We start from the raw sequence: 25,458 nt of genomic DNA on the forward strand, positions 1-25,458 counted from the left end.
TACAAATTAGCCTTTTTGGCTAATTGGGCCTCTAATGAATTTTTATGCTAATTTGGAGTTTAGCTAATATTTTAGCCATACATGCTAACATTTTTGGGTAATTTGTTATCTTCTGGGGTTTGTAGGCTAATTTAGAGTCTAGCTTTTCTTTCAGCAACATGCTAACATTTTTGGCTGATTTAACTGAGGAGTTTTATGTTAATTTGTAGTTCAGCTTTTAATTAAAAAACAAGCTAAATTTTTTGCTAATTCGGTCTCTACTAATGGTAGAAGGTAAAAACAAAAACAAAAAAATCAAATTTTGAGACATGCAAGTTTCTTTTTATATTTTGGCTTTTGTTCGGGCTAAAAATATTTAAAATAATTCACATTTATTTGAAAAAATAAACAAAAAAGCAAAATAATACAAAAAGAAGGTCATGAATGCAAATACAAATTTCTTAAAGGCTAAAGTAAGATTATACAGCTCCTTCTAGGCTTTGATCAGTAGAAAACGAGCCCAAATGGCTCTTCTACTGTTAAAGGCTGCCGACCCCTGCCCTATACTGTCAGGGCCGTGGTCCGATACTCAACAGAAGCCCAGCTTCACATCAACAGAACCTTATAAACCCACAGACAGTGACTCGAGAATCCTCCTAACGTCCTGTTTTCATTTCCCAACAGATTACTTGACCATCACAAGAGGAGCCTTCAACACATGACGGTTTTGCACATGGGGGAGAAGTTGTTCTCTCTCATCTTTCCCTATGAGGACTTTCCCTCCCGCTTTTCTGCTGGCTTTTGTTTCCTCACAGACGACATCTTCAACTGAAGCTGCCGCTCGGGTCCAGCCTTTCTTTCACGTCCTTTTAAGTGTCAATCTTCTCCTTGACTTTAAAGTCTACTTCAGATCCGTCTTTCTCCTTTCAGCCCGACTTTCACTCAACTCGTCTTCTGTATTTCCACCTCTTTCTGAGCAAAAAAAGAACTCTTCAGATGTCTTTGTCACTTCATCACTGAAGATCTACTCGTCTTTAATAAAGACGTTTACCGTAAAACTATTTCACCCACTGCTTTGTAAATCAAAAACATATTTCTGTAACGGATCTCTTCGCACCAACATTCAAGGAAAGATTTGAATGTGGAGTCGGATCATTTTGGAGACGACGTTTGCTCAGCCGAGGCTGCACAGTGGAGCGGTGACTCAGACCATCATCTTCTAATAAGCAGGTTTTAATGGTTTTCATCTCAGCGGGGGCTTTTCAGACATGTTCTCTGTCCATGTGTGGGTTTTCCCTGAGTGCTGCGCCTCCTCACGCAGTCCAAAACACACGTCAGATCAACCAGCAGCTCTAAGTCACACAAGCAAGAGAGCCAAGTTTCATAAATGGATATACAAATTTAAAATATGTGAGCTGCACGGTTGCTTGGATTCTTAGTATTGATGGTGATTTTAACGTCCTCTTGTGGCATTTTTCTAATGATGGGATTAAAACTGCCTTAGTGAGTATTTCTTTATTCAAATTCAGTTAGATCAGGACCAGACGAAACCAGGATGCTTGAAAAAGCTCCAATTGGGGCGCAGCATATGCCATGAGCAGGCCAAAGTCGTCCTTCTCCGATTTAATTCTAAATCCTTCACTTGCAGACAAATATATCCATTAACGTCTTTATTTTCCTTGTCTGAGCTGCAATCTGGCACTAAACTGTACGGCTAGCTAGCTCATGCTGTTTTGTTGCTACGCTAATGCTAGCTTGGTCTTGTGAGGTGCTTGGCTATATCGAAATTCTATCTCTACTCCCCAACTACTAAAAAAAAAAATGTATAGTGCGGGACTATCCAGTGCCCTGGAGTTTATCAGCAGGCTCACTGCATTTTTTATTTTTTATAAAACAACTTTCACTTTCAAAAAGTGAAAATGTAATCAAAACGAGCATGTTATGACAATTGTTGATAAACTTGCAGATGGTAAAAATGTTAAAAAATACTTTAAAATACTTATTTTTTTGCAAAAATTGTTCAAATGCAATGCATTGTGGTCAATATTCCCAGATCTTTTTAAAAAAAAAATTATATTCGCAGATCTAGTTAGCACCGACTTGCATTCATGTGTTGTCACTCTTTCCCAACTCCCCTCCGGAGGAGCGGGAGAAATTTCAGATTCCTGGTGGATCGTTTTTGCTCCTTTATTTGGCCGTGGACCTCGCCTCTGGCTCGTCTTGGTTGTGGACCTCGACCCCAGCTGTCTCCCTTTTGTACTATTACCGATAAAAAGCCCAATGAGACAATTGTTTTGTGATATTGGGATAACAAATGGAATTAAACAAAGGCATGATGGGAATTTAGCTATGCAGACTTCTGTGCCAACAGTCCCATCCAAGACCCAAAAGCAAATTTCTAATGAGCTCCTGCAGCTCTGCAAAAATATGTCTAAAAAAATGACACAGATGTTGTGATTTTGGCTAAAAACTGCATCATCATAATTAAAAGACCACTGGGAATAGTTTCATAAAACAAAAAAATATAGTTGGATCAGGACTTTGAACAAGAGACTCTGAACAGGAAGTAAGAACAAAAACATCCAGAACTAATATATTAACAAAAACATGCCTTTATTTACGTTACCAAATATTATCAGAAGCATTTCTAACCAATTTAATGGTTAAAAAAAACAAATGTATTATGTGTTCATATCAATACTAAAATGCCCCCGAAAATTATTATTCAGTTTAGAGCAGAGAAGGTAAATGAGGGAGTCAAGAGGGGGGTGAGTACAATGAAAAATAAACTATCATACCGGGGTTATGAATAAATAAAAATGCAGCAGGATGCAAGAACCTTGACAGGTAAGCAGAGGAGAAAAAAAGACTGCGGGCCACTGAGGAAAGAAAGAAAGAAAGAAACAGAAAAACAAGGCAGGAATTTTAATGCAAGACGGCATAAAAACTGGGTGACTGAATTCTGAACGAGTTCAAACGAGGGCCTAGTGAGGCTAGAAACAAGAAACAGGTGATTACAACCAACATGGAGAGCAAAGGTACACTGAACAGGATAAAATAGTAAAGATAATTTCAAAATAAGAGGGCAAAATTTGGTTATAACAAGGACGAATAGATCAAAATCAGGAAAATAGAGGCTGGAAACTAAAAACTACTCAATAACTATAAAAGTATCAACATTAGGATGTCAAATACTACTAGAATAATGCTTTGTACTGCAGCTAAATTAATACAGGTGAGTCCAACAGAATTCATCTGCATATTTGAAGAATATTTTTCCACAGAGCAGATCCTTCCAGTTATGCTCCAAGAAGATAAAAGCTGCTAAAACACTAGAGGCAGGGGGCTGGAGGAAGCCCACCACCATGGATCACAGCGCGTCGGCCTCGTCTCCCATTGTGATAGCCAAATTAATTAACAATGACACCTCAACCATCCGCAGTCTTGTTTTTTTCTTGTGTTTTCCTTTCGCAGCAGCTCTGCTGCTCGAGCTGGAGAGCTGCCAGATTCACGGCTGGCAGAGAGAATCAGACGAGCGGGCTGCTTTACAGGTCCTGCATAATTCTCTTTAATCACTGCAACTGTATGCGCTTGTTGCTGCATCAACACTTTTTTCCCAACGTAGGCTCCTCTAGCTGTGTGGGGAAGACTCTGGTCTCCACCAAGCCAAGACTCGAGGATGATGTGACTGAATGTTGGAATTTGGTTTGTTTGTTAGCCGTTGGCAGGATTTTTGCACAGAGTTTAGGTGAAATAATCCTTCTAGTATAATTTAGAGTAAAGATTGATATTATTTACATGGATTAAATCAAACAAGTTTGTGTTTCTTCTTTTTAAAAGCATTCATTTTTACTGGGTATGTGATACACATTCAAGAACACACTGAACACTGGAACGGGCTAAATAAACGCAATAAAATTCCCCTTTTTACACACGTCTTGGGACAACTTCAGACTATGACGGGGTCGGCAACCTTTGACAGTCAAAGAGCAATTTGGTCTTGATTTCTACTGAATAAAACCTAGAAGGAGCCGCATCTTTACCTTTAGTAGAGGCCAAATTAGCAAAAAATCTAGCTTATTACTTAATTATTAGCAGATCTCCAAATTAAATCAACCAAAAATGTTATCATGTTGCTAAAAGAAAAGCTAAACTCTAAATTAGCATTAAAACTCCAGAAGATAACAAATTAGCCAAAAAAGCTAGCATATATTGCGAAAATATTAGCTAAACTCCAAATTAGCCTAAAACCTCGAGTGGACAAAAAACTAGCAAAAACGTTAGCATGTTGCTAAAACAGAAGATAAACTCTAAATTAGCATTAAAACTCCAGAAGATAACAAATTAGCCAAAAATGCTAGCATATATTGCTGAAATATTAGTTAAACTCCAAATTAGCATAAAAAACTCAGAGGCCAAATTAGCCAAAAAAGCTAGCTTGTTGTTTAATTACTAGCTAAACTCCACATTAGCCTCAAATTCCTCAGTAAACTAAATTAGTCAAAAAAGTTAGCATGTTGCTAAAATAGAAGCTAAATTCTAAATTATCCCAGAAAAACTTTAGTCGATAACAAATTCGCTGAAAACATCAAGATTTTTTTCTAAAACATTAGCTTAACTCCAAATTAGCCTAAAACCTCCAGTGGACAAAAAACTAGCAAAAAAAAAAAACGTTAGCATGCTGCTAAAATAGAAGCTAAACTCTATTTTTTTAATTACTTTTATTTTATCTTTCTTCAGCCAGAGAGCCACTATGGAGAGATAAAAGAGTCGCAGGTTTCAGACCTCTGGACTGTGATAATACAGACTAAACAGCCATTTTTTGGTCGTAATTATCACAGTTCTCAGAGTCACTGAACGCATCGGAACTGAAGTTACCCCCCCTCATCGATTTTGATTGGTCCTCGTGTTAGCCCCACCCCAACGCGCCACAGCGGGGCCAAAAGTTTTGTAAACGGACAAGAGTAGAAACTGAAAAATAAGTTTTGAAATTGAAATTTTGAGTTTGAAACCTAAAAAACAGAACATATGAATAGCAAAACGTTTTGGACATTTATTATTTTTTTGACCAAACACCAATATTCTTTTCAACTTAATTTATTTGCGTTTCAAATAATATTGGCCCCGATTTAGCTCCATATGGATCCTGTAGATGCTACCTGATACTAGCCCATGTACATAGTAGAAAGAAGCAAATCTAGTGAATCTTGCTTTCATAGCTCTATGAAAAAGTGTCAAATGATTGGGGCCGGTGACAAACCACAATTAATAAGTTCTCCTCTGTGATCAATTTTCAAGTAATTATCACTCCTAGGAATTAGCTATCAAATTCGAGTCTCTAATTGGTCAATTGGTTTAACTTCAACATGGGTTCAGTCGATGTGCATTTTCCCGAAACCAACTCAAAAATCGTGTAGTTATTCTAAAGTTTTGAAAACAGAAGCCCAAAATGAGCATTTACATAAGCCAAATCCGAATTTTTCCTCTATGATTTCTCCCTAAGCCTCTAAGTGTAAGGGAATGTGAGGGTTTAGCGGTGTCTGAACTTGTTTGTAAGGGGAAGTTGACTTTTTAAAGTTATAAAACCAATGTAGTTTTGTACTTTCAGAGCACAATGAAAATTCCACAATGAATATTTGTGACTACTGTGTTCTGATGATGAAAATGTGTACAATTTATTTAAAAAATTACATTTAAAGACATTTTTTTGGCAAAAATTGTTCAAACCCAATGCATTGTGGTCTATAATCACTAATCTAGTTAGCATCAAAGCACACTAGTTTTTCGCAAAGACTTCTGGGAAATTTCTAGTGCACTCGGTTTTGGAAATGTAGATCCAGACAGTACTAGAATATGGTGAACCCACTATAGGGAAGGAATTCAGACATATTTGATTTTATTTTTGATTTCTCTCCTCTGAATCATTGGGATTGGGTTGCTTGAACACGTATACATAGCATTACCTGCGATAACGCTAGTGTTTTGGCCGCTGAAGATGCTAGTGCTGAAAGCTAAAAAATTGATAGCTGAAATCCCTGAAGCTGATAGCCAGCTGAAATATTTGTTTAAAAAAAAAAAGCTTAAATTAGCCAAAAGAGCTAGCATGCAACTAAAATATTAGCTTAATCTCCGAAATAGGCTAAAAAAACGGAAAATATCCTAAATTACCCAAAATCGCTAGCATGTAGCTGAATTAGTCAAACTCCAAAATGGCCAAAACAAACCCTAATAAATGCCAAAATAGTCCAAAAAAGCTAGCAGAATGCCAACTTTACTACACTCTGACTCCATATAATATAAAGTATCGACTATTAAATTAGTCACCGACTGTTTTAATAGTCGATTAGTCGACTAATCGTGGTAGCCCTATTCCCCATGATGTCAAACTGCCAAACTTAGACCCTGATCTCATTCTACTCTTTTGTTCCAGTCATGCTAAACAGCTAGCGGTGTAGTCCAGACTGGCTGCACAGCAGACATTTGTTAATTTCCAGGACTACATATTTTGTTCATGCTTCATATTTGCCTTGAGGTCACATTTGCGCAATAAGAAACACACAACTTTTTCTTTTTTTTCTTAGCCAAAGTAATTTTTTGCTCCGCTGGTTTTAAACGGCTTTGGCCTCACAGTGTCATGTAATGCCATTCGGGGACTTTTCCCTCTGCTAAAGGAGCTTTGCAGTACAAAGAGGAGCACAGGTGTGCGTCAAAAGCTTTCCTTAAACTCTTCTTTGGACTCTTCCTCTGGGAACAGCAAAGCAGGACGAAATAGAAAGGTGGAAAATTGATTTAGAAAACCAAATCAGGCCCTTCGCTCATTACAGGAATGGCAGAGAGTGACTCATTTTTTCATGAAGGCTCCTTTTCCCCCCAAAGAAAGCAGATTTAAGGCTCTTTTGTGTGTTAAATTCTCCCCCAGGGAGGGTTACAATTACACTCAATGTCAGATGCAGCCAAACAATCCAGGCTGTTATTGTTTGTGGTTAGAGCGCGGCGGGTTACGTGAACCTCTTAGCCAGCACTTAGCCCAGGTTCCTCTGTTGCTATGGAGCCGCGGACAGACAAACAGAAGATGCACAGAGCAGCTGAGGGAGAGGGACATGGGAGACGTGGTCATGCCGTTGTTTTTCCAATCCTCAGGGGGGAGTGAACATGCGAGGGAGCAGCTGACTCTCAGAACATGAAAATATTGGAGATAAAATGCAGGATTGGAGAGAATGGAGTCAAAATCATCAGATCTGTTTCTAACTTTTTTCCCACAATCCCAACTTTATTATAAATCGCTTTATCACTGAGAATTAAGATGTGTCTCCATATACATTGATCTGATTTCCCTCCTCTAAATGCAAATAGGTCACACTGTCGGGAATACGTAAGCTGGCAGGTCTGCCGACGCATAATTCAGATAAACAATCATTGACCTTTTGTGCAAATTCACAAAACTGCTGCTTAATGCCACATTTTTAATCACATAAAGAAGATATCAAACTATAAACATATCCAGAAGACGCGTGTCTAATCTGAAACATTCCCTCCACATCTCAAGGTTAGATTTGTTACATAAAAACATTAGAAGAACAAGATGTCCTCGGCAACAATCGGGCCTTCCAGATTTGTCTTGTTGTTTTTTCCCCGTCTGTCTCTGTTGGTCTTGTTTACACCTGGGTTTAAAACGCGGCTGTGGGGATTCAATTAAAGCAAACAAACGAGGTGTCTTTTCCCAGCCGCCTCACTCTGCATTTTAACTTGGCTTTCAGGAGGAATTCATCATAAAAAAATTTAAAAAATATGTCTTGTATATTTTATATTATAAGGAACTATTTCATGGGAGTTCAAAATCCTAAAACAAAAAAGCTGCAAACAGTGTAAATTGTCCCTTACCGTCTGCCGTCGTCCTGGTCCCTGCTCTGCCAAAGCCTTCGGCCCCCTTTGCCCCCTACACAAAACGCTTCGCTGTATCTTTTCTGAGTAATGCTGCTCTGTTTTCCCCCCTGCAGCTTTCTCTCGTGCCCTACTGACCTTTCAGGCTGGAGTGAAGGCGGTAGACCATAGCAACAATTACAATTTTTGCTTTTCGGGGTCTGGTGGGCATGTGTATTCATTTTCATTATGATCTACTAAACTAAATTTCTAGATCTCCTTGGTAACCAACCTTTAAATGTGAGTGTGTCTTTGTGTTGCCCTGGCCACCTTCCCACCTTTGCCAAAATGTAGTTAGGATAGGCTCCAGCAACCCACACCCTGTTTCAGACGATAGAAACTACATAGCAGGATTTTTTTTTTTTTTTAAAAAGGAGGAACAGATTATGTGTGCACTTACAAAGAAAACACTAATGTTTGGGGACCTAAAATATTATTTCTGACGACAAAAACCATTTTTGTAAGAATTCAAAAACAAATCATTTTGGTAAATAGATAAATAAATAGATGTAGGTCAAAGGTCTTTTTCATGATGATCATTTTTGTTTAAGTATGTTTTGTTCTTTGGATTTTACTTCTCGTTTTTAACAAAGAGAGGTAAATGTTAGCAGCAATGGCACCACCATTTTGGAGGCGGAGTCATTCACCTAAGAGGAAATAGTCTTTTTCCAGACAGGAAGTGGGTGAAGATGTGGATTAAAATGTTAACAAAATACCTCAAAGTAAAAAGATAATCCTTGAAAAATTCCTCTACTGTTGGAATATGCCTGGGACATAAAAAAAACATTTATAAAACGTATTTAAACAAATCAAATTTCTATTTATACATCATATTTAAAGATAAAAACATGAGTTTTTCTGCACTTTAATCAAGTACTATTTAAAACTAGATATAAAGCATTACCTACAATAATACTAGTGTGAATGCTGTAAGTTGAATGTGGCTAATGAAGATGCTAAAGCTGATAGATCAAAAAGCTGAAACTAATAATTAAAAACACTGAAGTTTATTGCTTACTAAAACATTTGCCAAATGCAAAGTTAGCCTAAAAAATTGGAAAATGTTTAATTTAGACAAAACAGCTATCACAGAGCTAAAATATTAGCTAAAATCAAAATTATCTTTAAAAAAACTGAAAACAAATGCTTAAATTTGCATAATTAACATCTAAAGAAAAAAATAGCTAAAATCTAAATTAGTAAAAAAAATACCTAAATTAATCAGAACAGCTATCATAGAGCTAAAATACTAGCTAAGTTTTAAATTAGCCTAAAAAACAGAAAAAAATGCCTAAATCTGCCCAAACAGCTAGCACATAGCAAAATATTAGCTAAAATCTAAATTAGCCTAAAAACTGGTAAAATGTCTAAGTTAGCCAAAACAGCTAGCATAGAGCTAAAATATTAGCTTAAATCTAAAATAGCCTAAATTAAAAAAAAGTCAAAATTAGCCAAAACAGGTAGTACAAGGCAAAAATATTAGCTAAAATCAAAATTAGCCTAAAAACTGGTAAAATGTCTAAGTTAGCCAAAACAGCTAGTATAAAGCAAAAAATATTGGCTAAAATCCAAATTAGCTTATTTTTTTTAAAAAAGGGAAAATTAGCCAAAACAGCAAGTATGAGGCAAAAATATTAGCTAAAATCAAAATTAGCCTGAACAACTAGTAAAATGTCTTAGTTAGCCAAACCAGCTAGCATAAAGCAAAAATATTGGCTAAAATCCAAATTAGCCTAAAAACTGGTAAAATGTCCAATTTAGCCAAAACAGCTAACAAAGAGCTAAAATATTAGCTTAAATCCAAATTAGCCTAAATAAAAAAAGCCAAAATTAGCCAAAACAGCTAGTATAAAGCAAAAATATTAGCTAAAATCAAAATTAGCCTGAACAACTAGTAAAATGTCTAAGTTGGCCAAACCAGCTAACAAAGAGCTAAAATATTAGCTTAACTCCAAATTAGCCTAAATAAAAAAAAAACAAAATTAGCCAAAACAGCTAGTATAAGGCAAAAATATTAGCTAAAATCAAAATTAGCCTGAACAACTAGTAAAATGTTTAAGTTAGCCAAACCAGCTAGCATAAAGCAAAAATATTAGCTAAAATCCAAATTAGCCTAAAAATAATAAGAAAAAAAAAGTCTAATTTTCCCAAAACAGCAAGAATTGTGCTAAAATCTTAGCTATACTCCGAAACAGCCCCCTCAAAAAGTTAGCATGTAGCTAAAATATAACATCCTTCTAGGATATGCCTCAGACATTAAAGACACATTCATAAAACCTATTTAAACCAAATCAAATTTCTATTAATATTTCATAAATAAAATGGAGAACAAGAGTTCTTCTGCACTTTAATCATGTACTATTTAATTTTTTTTGTTTTGTCTTTCAAACCTAAATAAAAAAAAAAATAAAGATAGACTTGTAGGTCAAGATTAAACCACATCAATGTCAGAGATACAGAAAAGAGACAAAAATTAAGGTCAAAACAGGCTGATTAACTGGGGCTGAATGTAAAAACTAAAGCGGAACCCAAAAAAAATGGAATTAAATGACTGAAATTCCAAAAAAAAGTTACATATTATGCAAATTATACTTCTACATCATGGTGAGTTCCCAAATCTCAGGTCTAAATGAAATTATATAAACAATTGGAGCATATTTATGAGCTTATAAATGTACAAACATCAGCTTTATTTGTTTATAATAAGAACATGACAACCCATCAAGAAATCATAAAAAATAATTAGCTATACAACAATAAAATGCTGCATGACAAGCAATTTTATGAGTTTGACATTAATTAAAGACTTACAGCAAAACATGCCGTGATTTATTCATTTAGACTAAACCCTGAGGCGGAAAATCACAGGTATTCTGTCAACTATAACAGTTTTCACATTCCACATGGTAAAAATTAATTTTCTGAATAGTTTTTCTGTTTATATTTTCTGGAAACAGTGTTAGACGCAGACAGATCTCTCATATTAAGCTGACATATAGGAGTGCGTGCGGTTTGACCCGGAAAACGTCGGGATATTGCAGGAGCAACAGTGGAACAGGATCCTGAAGGATCGCGGCGTTGCCGTATTAAATACTTCAGCGTGGCTCCTAGAGGTTATTGTGACTCCACTAAAACATAATTACTATCAACCCCTCAGGTGAGGAAAAGATGAAGCAAGACGGTGAAGGAGTGAGGAAGAATGTGGCGCGATCCGATGAATCATTCATGTCTGGAGCAGACGATTCATTCGTCCTTCGGGGAGCAGGTTCGTTGTGATCAGCCTCCTCGCTCAAGCAACACAGCAAGCACAATATATTGCATTTTTAAAGAAGCACTCCGTGTTTAATCAATTCTGAATTAAAATATTGATTTTATTTTGGCTTTTATGGAACAGTTTCTACAATATCCCGAGGGCTTTAGGAAATATTGTTGAATGACTGCAGCATTACAGCTCATTCTCTGCTTTGTTGGTAAAAAAATGATTTTTTTTATGTCACATTGAGATTCCTTAAAGGGTAACCCAACCCTCCAAACCAAACGTCTATAGCTCTTCAGCTCGTTGCTAGTTAGCTCATTCAGTTAATAAAATATTCAGCTCTATTTATACTAGCTTTTTTGACTGTTTTTGGAAGTTACTAAGGATTTGAAACTATTTTGGGGTTTAGCTAATATCTTAGCTTTATGCTAGCTGTTCTGCTAATTTAGACATTTTACCAGTCTTTGGGGCTAATTTGAAGTTTAGCTAATATTTTAGCTACATGCTTGATGTTTTGGCTAATTTAGTTTTTTAAGTTTTTAAGGCTATTTTGGAGTTTAGCTAATATTTCAGCTTCATGATAGCTGTTTTGACTAAATTAGACATTTTACCAGTTTTTTTATGCTAATTTGAAGTTTAGTTAATATTTTAGCTTTATGCTAGCTGTTTTGGCTCAATTAGACATTTTACCCGTTATTTTAGTCGTAATTTGGAGTTTAGCTAATCAGCTACATGCTTGATGTTTTGGCTAATTTAGTTTTTCAAGTTTTTAAGGCTATTTTGGAGTTTAGCTAATATTTCAGCTTCATGATAGCTGTTTTGACTAAATTAGACATTTTACCAGTTTTTTTATGCTAATTTGAAGTTTAGCTAATATTTTAGCTTTATGCTAGCTGTTTTGGCTCAATTAGACATTTTACCCGTTATTTTAGTCGTAATTTGGAGTTTAGCTAATCAGCTACATGCTTGATGTTTTGGCCAATTTAGGCTTTATTCCATTTTTAGGGCTATTTTGGGGGTTTAGCTAAAATTTCAGCATTATGCTAGCTGTTTTGGCTAACTTAGACATTTTATCAGTTTTTTAAGTTGAATTTGAAGTGTAGCTAAAATTTAAGCTGCATGCTAGATGTTTTGACTAATTTAGGCTTTTTTCACTTTATATGCTATTTTGGAGTTTAGCTAATATTTCAGCTACATGCTTGATGTTTTGGCTAATTTAGTTTTTCAAGTCTTTAAGGCTATTTTGAAGTTTAGCTAATATTTCAGCTTCATGCTAGCTGTTTTGGCTAAATTAGACATTTTACAAGTCTTTTTAGTCTAATTTGGAGTTTAGCTAATCAGCTACATGCTTGATGTTTAGGCCAATTTAGGCTTTTTTCAGTCTTTAGGGCTATTTTTGGGGGTTTAGCTAATAATTTTTAGCTTTATGCTATGAGTGGCTTTCTGGAAAGACAAATGATTATGTTTAAGCTGTGATTTCATGCATAAAACCAATTAATTCCAAAGGGTTCACATTTCCTTTTGAAATCATAACTAGCATGTCTTTCCCCAAATATCATGTTATTTCTTTCTCTTATAAGGTGGAGTACTATAAAATGACACACATTTGTTCCTGGTCTGCCTCATCCGTCAAAATTTTAGAACACAAATCACAAAGTTTGAACTAACTTATGACTTGAACAGCACGAATGGCCTCCTTGTGTCAGGTGTCAGAAGAAAAAATACGCTGCCATTTTTTGCCCCCAGTCAACCCCACAAGCTGATATGCAAACATATTGACTTGACTTACACATTCTACATCCATGCACCACTGAAAGAGACAATGTTGCTTTCTGCTCAAACTCCTGATCATCTCTGACACCCCCCCACCCCTCCTGCCGACAAATTTGCCGCCAACGATCCATCACCTGTTTGAAAACGGCTTCATTAACCACAAATGTGCCGTGAATGTTTCCTCTGTTGATGTGAGGCGGCTCCGCCGAGAAAAGGTACAAGAGGCGCGAGAGCCGGAGTTATTTCAAGGTTGTGAGTGACACTCTCGGGCGAGCTGCTCCTGTTCAGAACACTGTTGCATATGAATGAATGACCCCCCCTCTCCCCCTCCTCCTCCCTCCAGCTCACCGAGCAGGAACAGAATGAGATAGAGCTCCACCACTTTCCATTTCTATCCAGGCACTCGCATGGAGCCACCCTGAACTGGAGGACAGAAAATATGATTCATTATGGCTGCTGCTGCCGTCCTGTCAAGCCGCATTACTGCACACAGGATATGTTGCAACGTCGTGCGATACATTATTGTGGAGAGGAAAGTGGGCCTTTTCTCCATCGGAAAGTTTCATGTCCTAATAAATCAGGTTTTTAAACCGATAAATAGGATGCCAGGTGAACAACAAATGTGACAAGTGACGCTATAGTGTGATTAATTTGAAGTAAACGATAGAAAGACCAGAGCAAAAGATGATGACACGCTAAAGAAGAACTTTTATTGAAAGGGAATTACAGCAATCCCAGAAAGGCTGTAAGGTCTCTTAGAGCTGATTGAAGATTACAGATTACAGATCTTTTGTTATTGATCCAATGTTTCACATTTACATAGATTTTTCTTCTAAAGTGATTGCTTAAATGCCTGTTGCTGAGGGTGGTGTGAACGTAGCTTCATGCTTAGAAACGCTCCAAAAAAGGGCCGCATTTGAACTGGACATAGAAAGTATTGACAAGAAAATCACAAAAACAGTTCAGTACTTTAGAGTTTAATAAAAATGCTTTTTTAACTGAAGTATGTGGACTTTTTAACAGTACTCATCATGAATGTATTCTCCTCTGTGATTTGCTTGGATCAAAATTCAGTAAATATCAAAAGCTGTATTTTCAGTTCTAACATAACCTTCAAAAGTTATTAAAAAATAATTTCTTCAATGGGTTTGGTCAAACAGCTTTCTGTCTAACAGCTGCACAGAAACCGTCAGATTCAAAAGAATTGGTTCATGATGCATCAGACGTGCCACTGACCACACATATGACCTTCAGTCGAGACATGCCACCATGACTGAACACAGGTTTTTATCAATTAGGGTTTTTTGTGTTGTTATTTAGGGTTTGTTTAATTTGGTTTCTCTTAAAGTGAACAGGTGCTGCCACAAACGATTATCTTAATAGTCGACTAATCACTGATTATTTTTCCAATTAGTTGAATAATGGGGTCATTGGGAAACTGGATGTAAAACACATATCTTAACCATCATTAGCTCTAAACTAACTAAAAACTAGATATATAGCATAATCTGTGATAATACTGGTATGAATGCTAGTGTTGATAGCTAAAAACGCTGAAATTTATAGCTGAAATCACTGAAGCTAAAATATGAGTTGAATGCCAAATTAGTCTAAAAAACTTTAAAAAAGCATAAGTTGGCAAAAACAGCTAGCATGCAGCTGAAATATTAAATAAACTCCAAAATAGCCTAAAAACTAAACAAAAAAAAGCTTAAATTAGCCAAAATAGTTAAGATGTGCCTGAAATATTAGCTTAACTCTGAAATAGCTTAAAAAATGAAAAAAATCCTAAATTAGCCAAAATAGCTAGCATATAGCTGAAATATTAGCTAAACACAGAAATAGCCTCTAAAACTGAAAAAATCCTAAGCTTGCATAAATAACTAGAGTGTAGCTGAAATATTAGATAAACTCCAAATTACCCAACAAACTGAAAAAAATCCTAAATTAGCACAAATAGTTAGCATGTAGCTGAAATATTAGCTAAACTAAATTAGCCTAAAAACTGAAAAAACATCCTATGTTGGCATAAAATGCTAGCATGTAGCTGAAAAATTAGCTAAACTCTGAAATAGCCTATAAAACTGAAAAAAATCCTAAGTTAGCACAAATAGTTAGCATGTAGCTGAAATATTAGCTAAACTAAATTAGCCTAAAAACTGAAAAAAAATCTTATTTTAGCATAAAATGCTAGCATGTAGCTGAAAAATTAGCTAAACTCTGAAATAGCCTATAAAACTGAAAAAAAAATCATAAGTTAGCACAAATAGTTAGCTTGTAGCTGAAATATTAGCTAAACTAAATTAGCCTAAAAACTGAAAAAAATCCTATGTTAGCATAAAATGCTAGCATGTAGCTGAAAAATTAGCTAAACTCTGAAATAGCCTTTAAAACTGAAAAAACCTCCTAAGTTAGCACAAATAGTTAGCATGTAGCTGAAATATTAGCTAAACTAAATTAGCCTAAAAACTGAAAAAACATCCTATGTTGGCAAAAAATTCTAGCATGTAGCTGAAAAATTAGCTAAACTCTGAAATAGCCTATAAAACTGAAAAAAATCCTAAGTTAGCACAAATAGTTAGCATGTAGCTGAAATATTAGCTAAACACTGAAATAGCATATAAAACTGAAAAAAAATCCTAAGTTAGCACAAATAGTTAGCATGTAGCTGAAATATTAGCTAAACTCTGAAATAGCCTATAAAACTGAAAAAAAATCCTAAGTTAGCACAAATAGTTAGCATGTAGCTGAAATATTAGCTAAATACTAAATTAACCTAAAAACTTAAAAAATCTAAATTAGCCAAAATAGCTACCATGTCGTTGAATCATTAGCTAAATTATAAAATTACCTGAAAAACCTTAATAAATGCCAAATAACCCATAAAGCTAGCAGAATACCATTATAACTTTCCACTTTACAACACTCTGACTCCATATCATGTAAAGTAACTACTAATCGACTATTAAATTAGTCTTCCACTATTTCAATAGTCAATTAGACGACTACCCTAAAGTGAACTCGAGTTTTTTAGCCCCCAATAATCCAGGACAAATTTTCAGTCTGAATACTCTTAAGTGGACCAGGACCAGGAACCGTTCCCTGACCCATCTTTTGAAGTGGTCTCAGTTCATCACCAATCGGACTAAGATCCGGTTGACTCTGAAATACCTCAGTCTGAATAGATCCATGCTCGGAGTGGAACAAATGGACTAAAACGGCCGCTGTAGCTGACATCACGGGACGTAAACAGAGTAGTGGAGCAGCAACGGGACACAGGAACTTATTAAAATGCTGTCAGAGGAATGCAGGCTCAACTTTTTAGGTGATACACATCGCTTCTCACACTGTTTTCACCACAATCCATATGCCAAACACTTGTTAGCATACTTTCACAGCTGTCGTCTCCTCGGTAACCGTCTTGCTCCTTTGTAGCAAAGTTGATCCAGACGTTCAAAAATGGTCAACGAAATGTAAAAATCCAGACTCTCATTATTCTTTCTCTTTGCCCCGCCCTCATAATTCCTGGCCAATGACTGAAGAGATATTTAGTCACATGGTTTTTCTTCTGCAGTAGATTTTCCAGGAACTACAGATAAAAAAATAGCATTTTTGGCCAAGTGGTACATTTATAGAGATACTTTTTAATGTCGAATAAACTTATAAATAACTTTTTTTGTTTTTGTTTTTAATTTTAACGCTCAGAAGTCAATGGTATTTTATTTTATTCTATTCTTTTTTTTGTATTCCTATGTATCTTACTGAGGCTTTTGCCATTTTTAATGCTGTTTTTTTTTATTTATTTTGTTCTAATTTGTCTTCTTTCTTCTCCCTTTAATTGTGAAGCACTTCAGTTCACTGAAAGGAGTTGTAAAGTGCTATTTAAATGATTAAAGTTCTTTCATTCACTCATTAAAATTTGGATTTTCAGATCATCTTTTAAATCTTTGTTGCACATTTGAAAATAACTATTATTAAAAAAATACTTTTATGGATTAAAAAAGGAGCAGAACTCGTTTTCTTTTGAGGAATCCAATATTTATAAACTCTATCAATTATGAATGAAAAGAACAGGAGTTCCCATGTTGTAAGAACAAATAAATATTCAGTACAACAAACAGATTTGGAGTTCACAGCGAGCAGCAACATCTTATTTTTTTATTTCCTTTAAGGAAAAGTTTACTTTTATTTCGTTTTTTTTCTTGCTTGGGAATCAAATAAAAGACGTTTTCTGATATAAATATATATAATGCTTCCGAATGCAAAGGCAGCACGCTTTTGCCCTCGGTCTTCATCTGCCTCTGCTCATCATCATCATCATCACGCTGCAGTGGCCATGTGAATTTAAAAATACAAACATGCAAACAGGGACGACTCCCAGCTCCAGGATTCTGTTCTGGACCCGATCCAGCAAGAATCCAGCAGCAGGTTGGAACCTTCGCTCTTACCTTCCCCCCCCAGCTTGATATCCAGGCCCTCCAAGGAGTTGGCAGAGTCCCCTTCCTCCAGAGAGAGCCTTCCAAACAGGCTGCCAGCCATCCCTCCCCACACCAAACCTCCACTCCCTATCCGTCACCGATCCTCCCCGCTCTGCCGAGAGGAGCTGGCGGCGCTCTCCTCCGTTCCCACCTGCTCCTGACGGGAATGTGTAAAAAAAAGCTACGCCTGGCTGAGCGCCTCCTCTTCTGCATGAATGAGAGGAGGCGAGAGAAGCAGGAGAGCGGCGGCGGCGGCGGCGGGGGGGAGAGGGAGGGAGGTACGGTGCCTCCTCGAGAAGGAAGAACAGGAGGCGGGAGCAATTCTCCCCAGGTTCTCCCAGCGGGGGTCAACCCAGGCAAGCAGAGGGTTGGTCTGTGGGAGAGGGGGCGTGGCTAAACGAGTTAATAGATAGTGTAATTACTCAGTCGCCTCCATTACTCCTGGGCAGCTTTTCTGACACTGGAGGACAAAAGAGCGACACTCAAAAAAGAGAGGAGAATTTTTAATAGGTTTAAAAAGGTTATTTCCCTAAATTTTGGGGTCAACTATTTGGCAGGGATTTAAGAGAGCAACAGTTTAAGGCGGGAGGTCCAGAATCAATGTTTAAAGTGACTGTGAAGGAAAAAGTAACTAAGTAGTAAATTAACTTAAACTTTATTAAACTCTTTCACAAAAAGACGATTTTAATCATCCAACGAGGATCCTAACAACAGCAGCCGAAATTCTCCATCGATTATTTGTAGTTTATCAACGTCAAACTGACACATTTGGACTTAATCTATCACAAAAAAATCAATATACTGTCAGCAAGCACAACCAGATTTGAAACTATGTTAAATTATAAATTATAAAGTAGATTTTCTATTTTATATTTATGAATTTGTGGCTGAAATGCACCAAAAACAGTAAAATAAACATTTTTTTTTTTAATCATTGATGACTTTACACTTCCTACTGCATTTGCTGCATTAACACAATTCTATGGTGTCGGATGTCTTTTATTTTGAAAGGAAGTCACATTTTTAAAAACGCTATTTTCTCTTCATGTTTATGTTTTATTTATACCAAAAAAAACACAACAGTGTATTTAAATGCATCATGTCAATAGCAAAAACATGAATATAAATGATTTTCTAAAGTGACGACTTCGTGGCTCCGACTGGGTTTTGGTTGGTGAGAAATCGACCCGAATGGCTCTTTAAGGTTGCAGACAGAAACTGTCGACTTTTCAAACCTTGATGAAAAGATATGATGATCAAAAGTTTAATCAGAAACGGAAAAAAAGACATCTGGAGAAGTTGAAAGTTTGTAAAAATGTTTGGAATGATGGCTCACAGTCACAGGATCTGTGCTCTTTGTCCTTTATCTTGAAGCAAGTTATTCAAATCAGAGTCAAATGTGGACGAATGTGCAGACGGACGAACGCAACACGACCAGGATCTGCACAGCAGTAGATGTAAAACAGGAAGACTGAAGGAGATTTACTGAGAAAGTAAAAAAACTTGTCAAAAAGGCTAAAAAACATTAAATTAAATATACAATAGCCTATAAATGAGGATATTTTTGGCAAAACCAACTTTTTTTCAAACAAGTTGGGGAAAAAGTCATTATTATGCTTTTTAAATTTTTTTACCACAAATCCTGATTTTCAAATAAAGTCATCAGTAAAACAGCTTTTTTTATTTAAATAAATGTTGTTGATTTTTTCTGTTTGTGACAGAAAAGATGTGTAAACAACTTTTTATTATCGCTTTAATTTTTCATTTCTGGCAACAAATCCTCAGATTTGTCGTTTTCTTCAAAACAACTGCAGGAGTAAAAATTAAAATGTAATTCGATTGAATCCACTTTTATATATAACAACATATCAAACTACAGGAACTATAAATTTTAGAAAAAATAATTGGTTTATTAAATAAATTAAAAGAGCACTTAGCAGATTACTAAGAACAAGACAAGTGATAAAAATGAACTTTTATAAAAGAGGGAGGGGGTGCTGAATGTGCTAAAAGAACAGAAAAAAATTCATTTTTATTTTAGTATTTCTAACATGTTTGCAAGTGTCAAGCTGGTGTGTGGACAACTAATTAAATTAACAAACAAAAATAATTTCTTGGTTTCTTCTTGTTAGTAATATTCAGAAGAGACGTGTATAGGGGACACAAAAATGATTTTAACTCGAGAATAAGTCGCAATGCTTCACTTTTAATATGGAAAACACTGCAGAGTACCTTTTTAATGTCATGTGGGTCTTAAAAATTAAGAAATATCTCCTGATCCACCGGGTTTTTCACTTCCTTTTGAGGTATTTCTAAGCCAGACGGCGCTCCGGTGTGTAATTCTTGATTTGTAACTCATAGAATACATTTTGGGCGTAACTTTATGTACTTGCAATTGTGTATTCAGATGTACAAAAATTACAAGATGCAATTAACACGCGAACAAAACCACATTTATGCACAAATCTGATGTTTTCACGTCTTCAAGATTCACGTGTAAGTGATGTGTTTAAGTGCTGCTCGAATGCTGGGTCATCAGAGTTTTCTTATCAACTAAGATTTTGAATAAAATCTGGTGACAACTTGACGTTTTCCAACTTTCTTAAGCGGATATGCCTGATAATTAATACAAACAAGTCTAAATCATAGGGCTGTAACGAGTATCCGGGTGCTCGGGTATTCGCGATCTGCTCCCAAAATTTCGAATAGGGATATTCTCGACATCTAACTAAGATCGCTGATTCGCGATCTTTATAAATGTGGTAAATTGTAGCAAAATATGATCAAAATATCAGTTGGAGACGATATATTTTTGCTCTGAAATGCAGATTAATGTTGAATTTTAAGTTTACGAACTAAAATAAAGTCCGAAAGAGCCGCCGTACTTCCACCGGAAGTAAACACATCTTAGTGACGGTGAAGCTTCCTGTTTTCAAAGTAAAATTAACAAGAGCTTTTTTCCGTTCAAAAACTGAGACTGAAGTTCCGCTCACAGACATAACTTCTGAAAAAATAAATTAGCTTTAACATCGGAGCTTTAGCGCCAGTGTTTAATTACTTTGGTTGTGATAACTCTTCAACATTTGACGTAATTAACGAAACTCCAGCTTATTCTGAAGAAACAGCCTCGCGCTGCTGAAAGGTGGATGTAATCAACGTGAATCAGCTGATTCTGCTGCGAGAAAAATACTTTTTTTCATACGGGCTCTGCAGGAATATGTGATGCTTAGAACGTAAAATATTGAAGAACTTTGAAGATACAAAACTGTGTAGAACATTTTCAGGTTTTGTTGTTAAATGACCCAAAACAAAAGTGATTTTTATCCTTTTTATGTTGTTTTACTGCTGAACCAGAAGATCGAAACACACAAAAAAAAACTTTAAAATGACAAAAAAATGTATTTTTATCTGAATTTTTTTTAATCAGTTCAGTTGATTGTGATCACTTGTTCTAAATAAATGTATAAATGACGATTAAATACAAATAATTTAAATTTTCATCCAACTAGTAAATAGACATACACATAGCAATAAACATAATAAAAAGTAAGAATCGTGGTTCAACTCGTGAATCGTTGCTCTTGACTCGTGAATCGAATCGGATCGCCACCTAAGTGATGATCCACAGCCCTACTAAATAAGTTATGATTTGTGTGTAAATGTGGTTTTGTGTGTGTGTATCAGGTGATTGGTGCGTACTTTTTAAAGATTTGTGTGTGTAGTTAGTAGGAGTGTGTATTGGCAAAAGTCTGGGGGTACGATACATATTACAATACACATTTCACGATATGATATATATCGCGATACTTCCCAGGATTGTACCAGAACTATTTCATTTTACCGGAATCTGAATATGTCTTTCATGTTAATAAAATGGTAAAATTAATTTAATGATCAAAATTCTAAGCAACTTTGTTTGCTTATAAATGATTAATTAAATATCATTTTTAACATTTAAATCAATACAAGTATCGCCAAGTGAAATATCGCTGAATTGATTTTTCTCCTAAGTTGCTGTATTTAAAGTTGTGTGTGTGTAAATTGTATTTTTTTCTAATTAGTAATATTTGTACCTGTGAATACACAACTGCAAGTACACACAGTAACACACACAATGTATTGTGTTAGTATCAAGAATTCTGTGTTTGTCAAGAATCAGTCTATTTTCTCTCCATACCTCCAGCATTATAGAAGTTTCTAGAAACAGAAGCTCTCAAAAAAACTCCTTTTAAAATCTAAAAATCACATAAACTCATGAAAAATATGTTTAGTACCTAAATCCTGTTTCGGCCTCCTGCATGAAGCACAAATTAGGACCGAACAAAAGCAGCTGGAGCTCCGTTTTATCACTACCGACTGCAGGAAGTCGTTATCTAACTATAAAATATTTCAAGGCTGTAAGTGATAAATCTTTGGCCAGAGTGAAGAAATATGAAGATAATGGTGTCTTAAAAAATCTAATCATAGATTTTTGATGCTTTATGTTTTATCATCATTAATAAGAAAATAGAAAAAGCCAAAAGCTGATTTATTGCACTAATTTGGGTAGTTTGACCAAAGTGTCATCGTTTTTCAAAGTGTTTCAATGGTTTTTTCATTATGAAAATGTATGTTTTATCCAATATCTTTTTAAAAACTGTCATTTTTTAGGACATAGTTTTTGCAGACTGACAGGAGTTAATTAGAAATTCACCTCTGAGATGTGGGCGGGACTTTTGGGGTGGGGCTACCCTGCTGTTGTGCTGTTTTGTTTTTATTTTATTCTTTTCCCCTCTTTGTCCTCTCTTTACACAGCTGGGTTTTGTTATTTTAGTTTGGGGTTTGGTAGTCTTAGTTTGTGGGCTTTGTTTATTTGTTTTCTTTAGGTAGTTTTGCTGACTCCGACAGTCGACATGGACGGGCCAGCAGTCTCCATGATGTATTTTATGTTTGGCTAAGGTTCCCTTTTGGTTTGTCTTTTTGTTTTAACCAGAATAATTATTACATTTTCGTCTTTCTTTGCAGGAAAAGGGTTTTTGTTTATTTAATAAACTGTATTCCTTTTACCCTTGGTGTCAGATTTCTATGTTATTGTCCTGTTTTGTATTTTTCCAGAGTCCATAGACGTGTAAACGAAAACAAAAAGTGACACATAAAATTGGAGGCCTGGGCTGGTTGCGTAACAATGTCCTAAATCAGGCGTGGGTAAAGACGTACCCTTTAATCTGGCCCACCAAACTGGAATAGATTGTATTAATAATCCTTTATAATGTTTTATTTTCCCTATAATGCTGGTATCTTCTAATAGTACTCTACTAACATCCTGGTTTAGGTGCAGAACGTTTTTCTGCATACAGATTTGTTGTCTTTCTGACATTCGTATGTTTTCCAAGTCGGACATTCATTTTTCTGATCATTATAAAACCAGCATTTTTCTAAAGGAGCGTTCACACCGAACTCGATTCGTGCGGCGGAGGCGGCCAGTTTTAATGTTAAGTCAATGGTACAGACACGATATGAGGCGATCTGAATTCCCACGGCGTGATTTAGGCAACAGGCGCACAGGAAAAATGTAAATATCTGCAGTTTGAGAGGTCGCCACGTTGCATCTCCCAATCAGGGACTCGGCTTTGGACACGTAACGTTTTCAGTGACTCGATCAGCGGGTAGAATTTCAATCCGAAGTGAGCATTTTTGTCCAGAGCCTTCATCCATTTCATTAACCCGCTAGAGCTGCAGGCTCTCAGAGCTCATCTGGCTACTTTAGGGCGAAGGCGGGATACACTCTGGACAGATCGGCAGCTTTTGAACCCGTGGCGGAGCTCACTCACTCGATATGCCGCTGTGGGGTGTGGAGGCTGCCAGTTCAGGCCTCATCCAGACATTAAGATTTTATTTATTTTTTTTTTCCCCTCAGGTTAATACGAGATAGAGAGCCTTCACAGAGACGCAGAAACACTGTGGAAGCGGCTGTCATACAGACTCAGTCCCCTGTAGCGGGAAAATCTTTTAATAATAATCAGATAAACTCAAACGTGGAGACATGATTACTGATGTTTCTGTAGAACTCTTCACAATAAATAAATCTGATTTCTCATTCGTGTTGTCCATACATTCTGAGTGAGATATCCACAGACACTGCTCCTTATAAAATCATCCTAAAAACATTAGCTCCTCCCATGTAAGGCGTCAAGATCTGGCAGCAGCGTATTCATTGCACAATGAATAGGGGGCGGGGCGCTCTGATTGCGTTCGGTGTGAATGTACTTTTAGTTTGCATCCGTCCTATCAACCCAATTGGTGCAATCGGCACTAAAATGAGGAGAAAAGACACAAATTTTAAAATAAAAACTCAAAAATGTTCAGTTTTAGGTTTCAATTTTCAATCAAAAATTTGCCCATTCCGGCCCATCTGTCAAATTTAGAATCTTTTATGGCCCATGTCAAAAAGTTTGACCCAAATCATCAGAAAAATGCCAGAAGAACATGTTAAAAACACCATTTTCATTGGAGTAGATCTGAAACACACCGTTAAAGAGCGTAATGTTGCATCTAATGAGTCAAACATTTGTAGGATATCTTTGGTTTTTTTGTAGGTATTCTCTTATTATATTATCTGCATTATATTTTCTGTTTCGAGCGTGACAGACGTTTGCTGTCGTGTACTTTTATCTTCCCAGATGTGACAGATCCAGACTGTAAGGCAGGAGTTTTAGTGCTTCCATTAGTCAGCTCATTAGGTCACATTAGGAGTCAGGAGATGAGAAGCAGAGCATGTCCTGGATGTGGAGAGCTACAGTCCATTCAGGCTCTCGCTCACGCAGCTTCTCGCATCCGAACGAGACACTCACCGGAGTCGGAGCTGGATGTTGCCACAGGCATTCTGAAGATGAACTCCTCCGAGTGTCCTCTGCTAAACTTGTGGAGTGAGCTGAAATGAAAAGAGACAAAAACTGACACAATCGAACTGCAACATCAAGCTGGAGTACAGTAAGGGTTTCTATTCCTGTGACAGGCTGAAGGGAGAGTCGTTTCCGGCTTTTTCCAGCTTGAAGAGAATTCCCTTTTTTTTTTTCCCAAGCCCCCACATATGGCAACCAACTATCTTAATACTATAAATAGAGCAGTCAGTTGCTCTGGAAACATCCGGCTATAGCCGTCGCGTCCGTCGGGAATGCAGCTAGCAACAGTTGGGAAGACGGGTGAGTGGGCAGGCCGGCTAACATTAGCTAAGAGAGGATCTGAGTTAGCTCTAATTGATCCACTTAACATCAGGCAGCAAGCAAATGAAGGAAGCTGCACGGACGCGCGCTTGGGGGGGGTCGTGGGAAATTTGTCTGGGAAAAAAATAAGGAAAACAAGAAATAGAGGCGACTGGCAGCTGGAAGCTGCACTAAAACCTAAGGAGGTCAGAGTAGGAAAACGGAGAGATAGAAGCTGAAGAACAATAGAGGAAGAGGAGGGGGTGAAACAGAAGAGGAGGCTGATTCCTAGTTGCCATGACAATGGCTTTCCACGGCAGAAGGGATGAGCTGATGGTCAAAACGGGGCAAAGTCACCGCAGGGTCACGGTGCATCAACAGGCAACAGTCAGCCGTCCCCTTCGCCTCCACATCCCAGAAATCAAATTGCGACCCGTTATGAACACTTCATAACCGTCTGCCTTCCACAGTAATTGATTCGAGAAGAAATTCCCTTTGCCTCCAAATGGAATCCGATTAATCTTTTATTACAGCAGCAAAAGTTCCTCTGAGCCGCTCTCCGGGTCACAGTTTCTGCAACAGCCGATCGTTCTCACCAACATGACGACGTCTTTGACGGTGTCCCTTTTCATTTATCCGAGTCTCCACACGGAGGGATCTGCTGTGTTTGCACAATGAAACATGACTGCAGTTTGGTGACGGCGCAGTTTTATCAACACATCTCAGATTACAGAGACTCCAACGATTAATCATAAAAATGGACCCTGACAGTTTATTTTTAGGGCACGTTTCATCATCCAAGCATTGATCCTAGTTAATAAAGTGAGCGACGCAATCCGTGGTCATTTAATATGAACTACAGCTGTGTTTT

At 36.7% G+C, this 25,458-nt stretch overlaps 1 protein-coding gene across 6 annotated transcripts in view; it reads right to left on the reverse strand.

Moving 5' to 3' along the window:
• The window catches only part of mpp2b (membrane protein, palmitoylated 2b (MAGUK p55 subfamily member 2)), a 68,826-nt gene that overhangs the window by 25,675 nt on the left and 17,693 nt on the right, over positions 1–25,458 (reverse strand). For 3 of the 6 annotated variants that reach the window (XM_024285776.2, XM_024285778.2, XM_024285775.2), the window contains exon 2: positions 24,237–24,316. In XM_024285776.2, the coding sequence (XP_024141544.1) occupies positions 24,237–24,267 (31 nt within the window). In that variant the 5' untranslated portion in view covers positions 24,268–24,316. Of the gene's footprint in view, positions 1–7,860; positions 7,926–17,376; positions 17,790–24,236; positions 24,317–25,458 lie in introns of those variants that run through there. The other 3 variants (XM_024285773.2, XM_024285774.2, XM_024285777.2) reach the window with 3 other exon arrangements.

This window comes from Oryzias melastigma, linkage group LG19, assembly GCF_002922805.2.
Source record: "Oryzias melastigma strain HK-1 linkage group LG19, ASM292280v2, whole genome shotgun sequence".
NCBI lineage: Eukaryota > Metazoa > Chordata > Actinopteri > Beloniformes > Adrianichthyidae > Oryzias > Oryzias melastigma.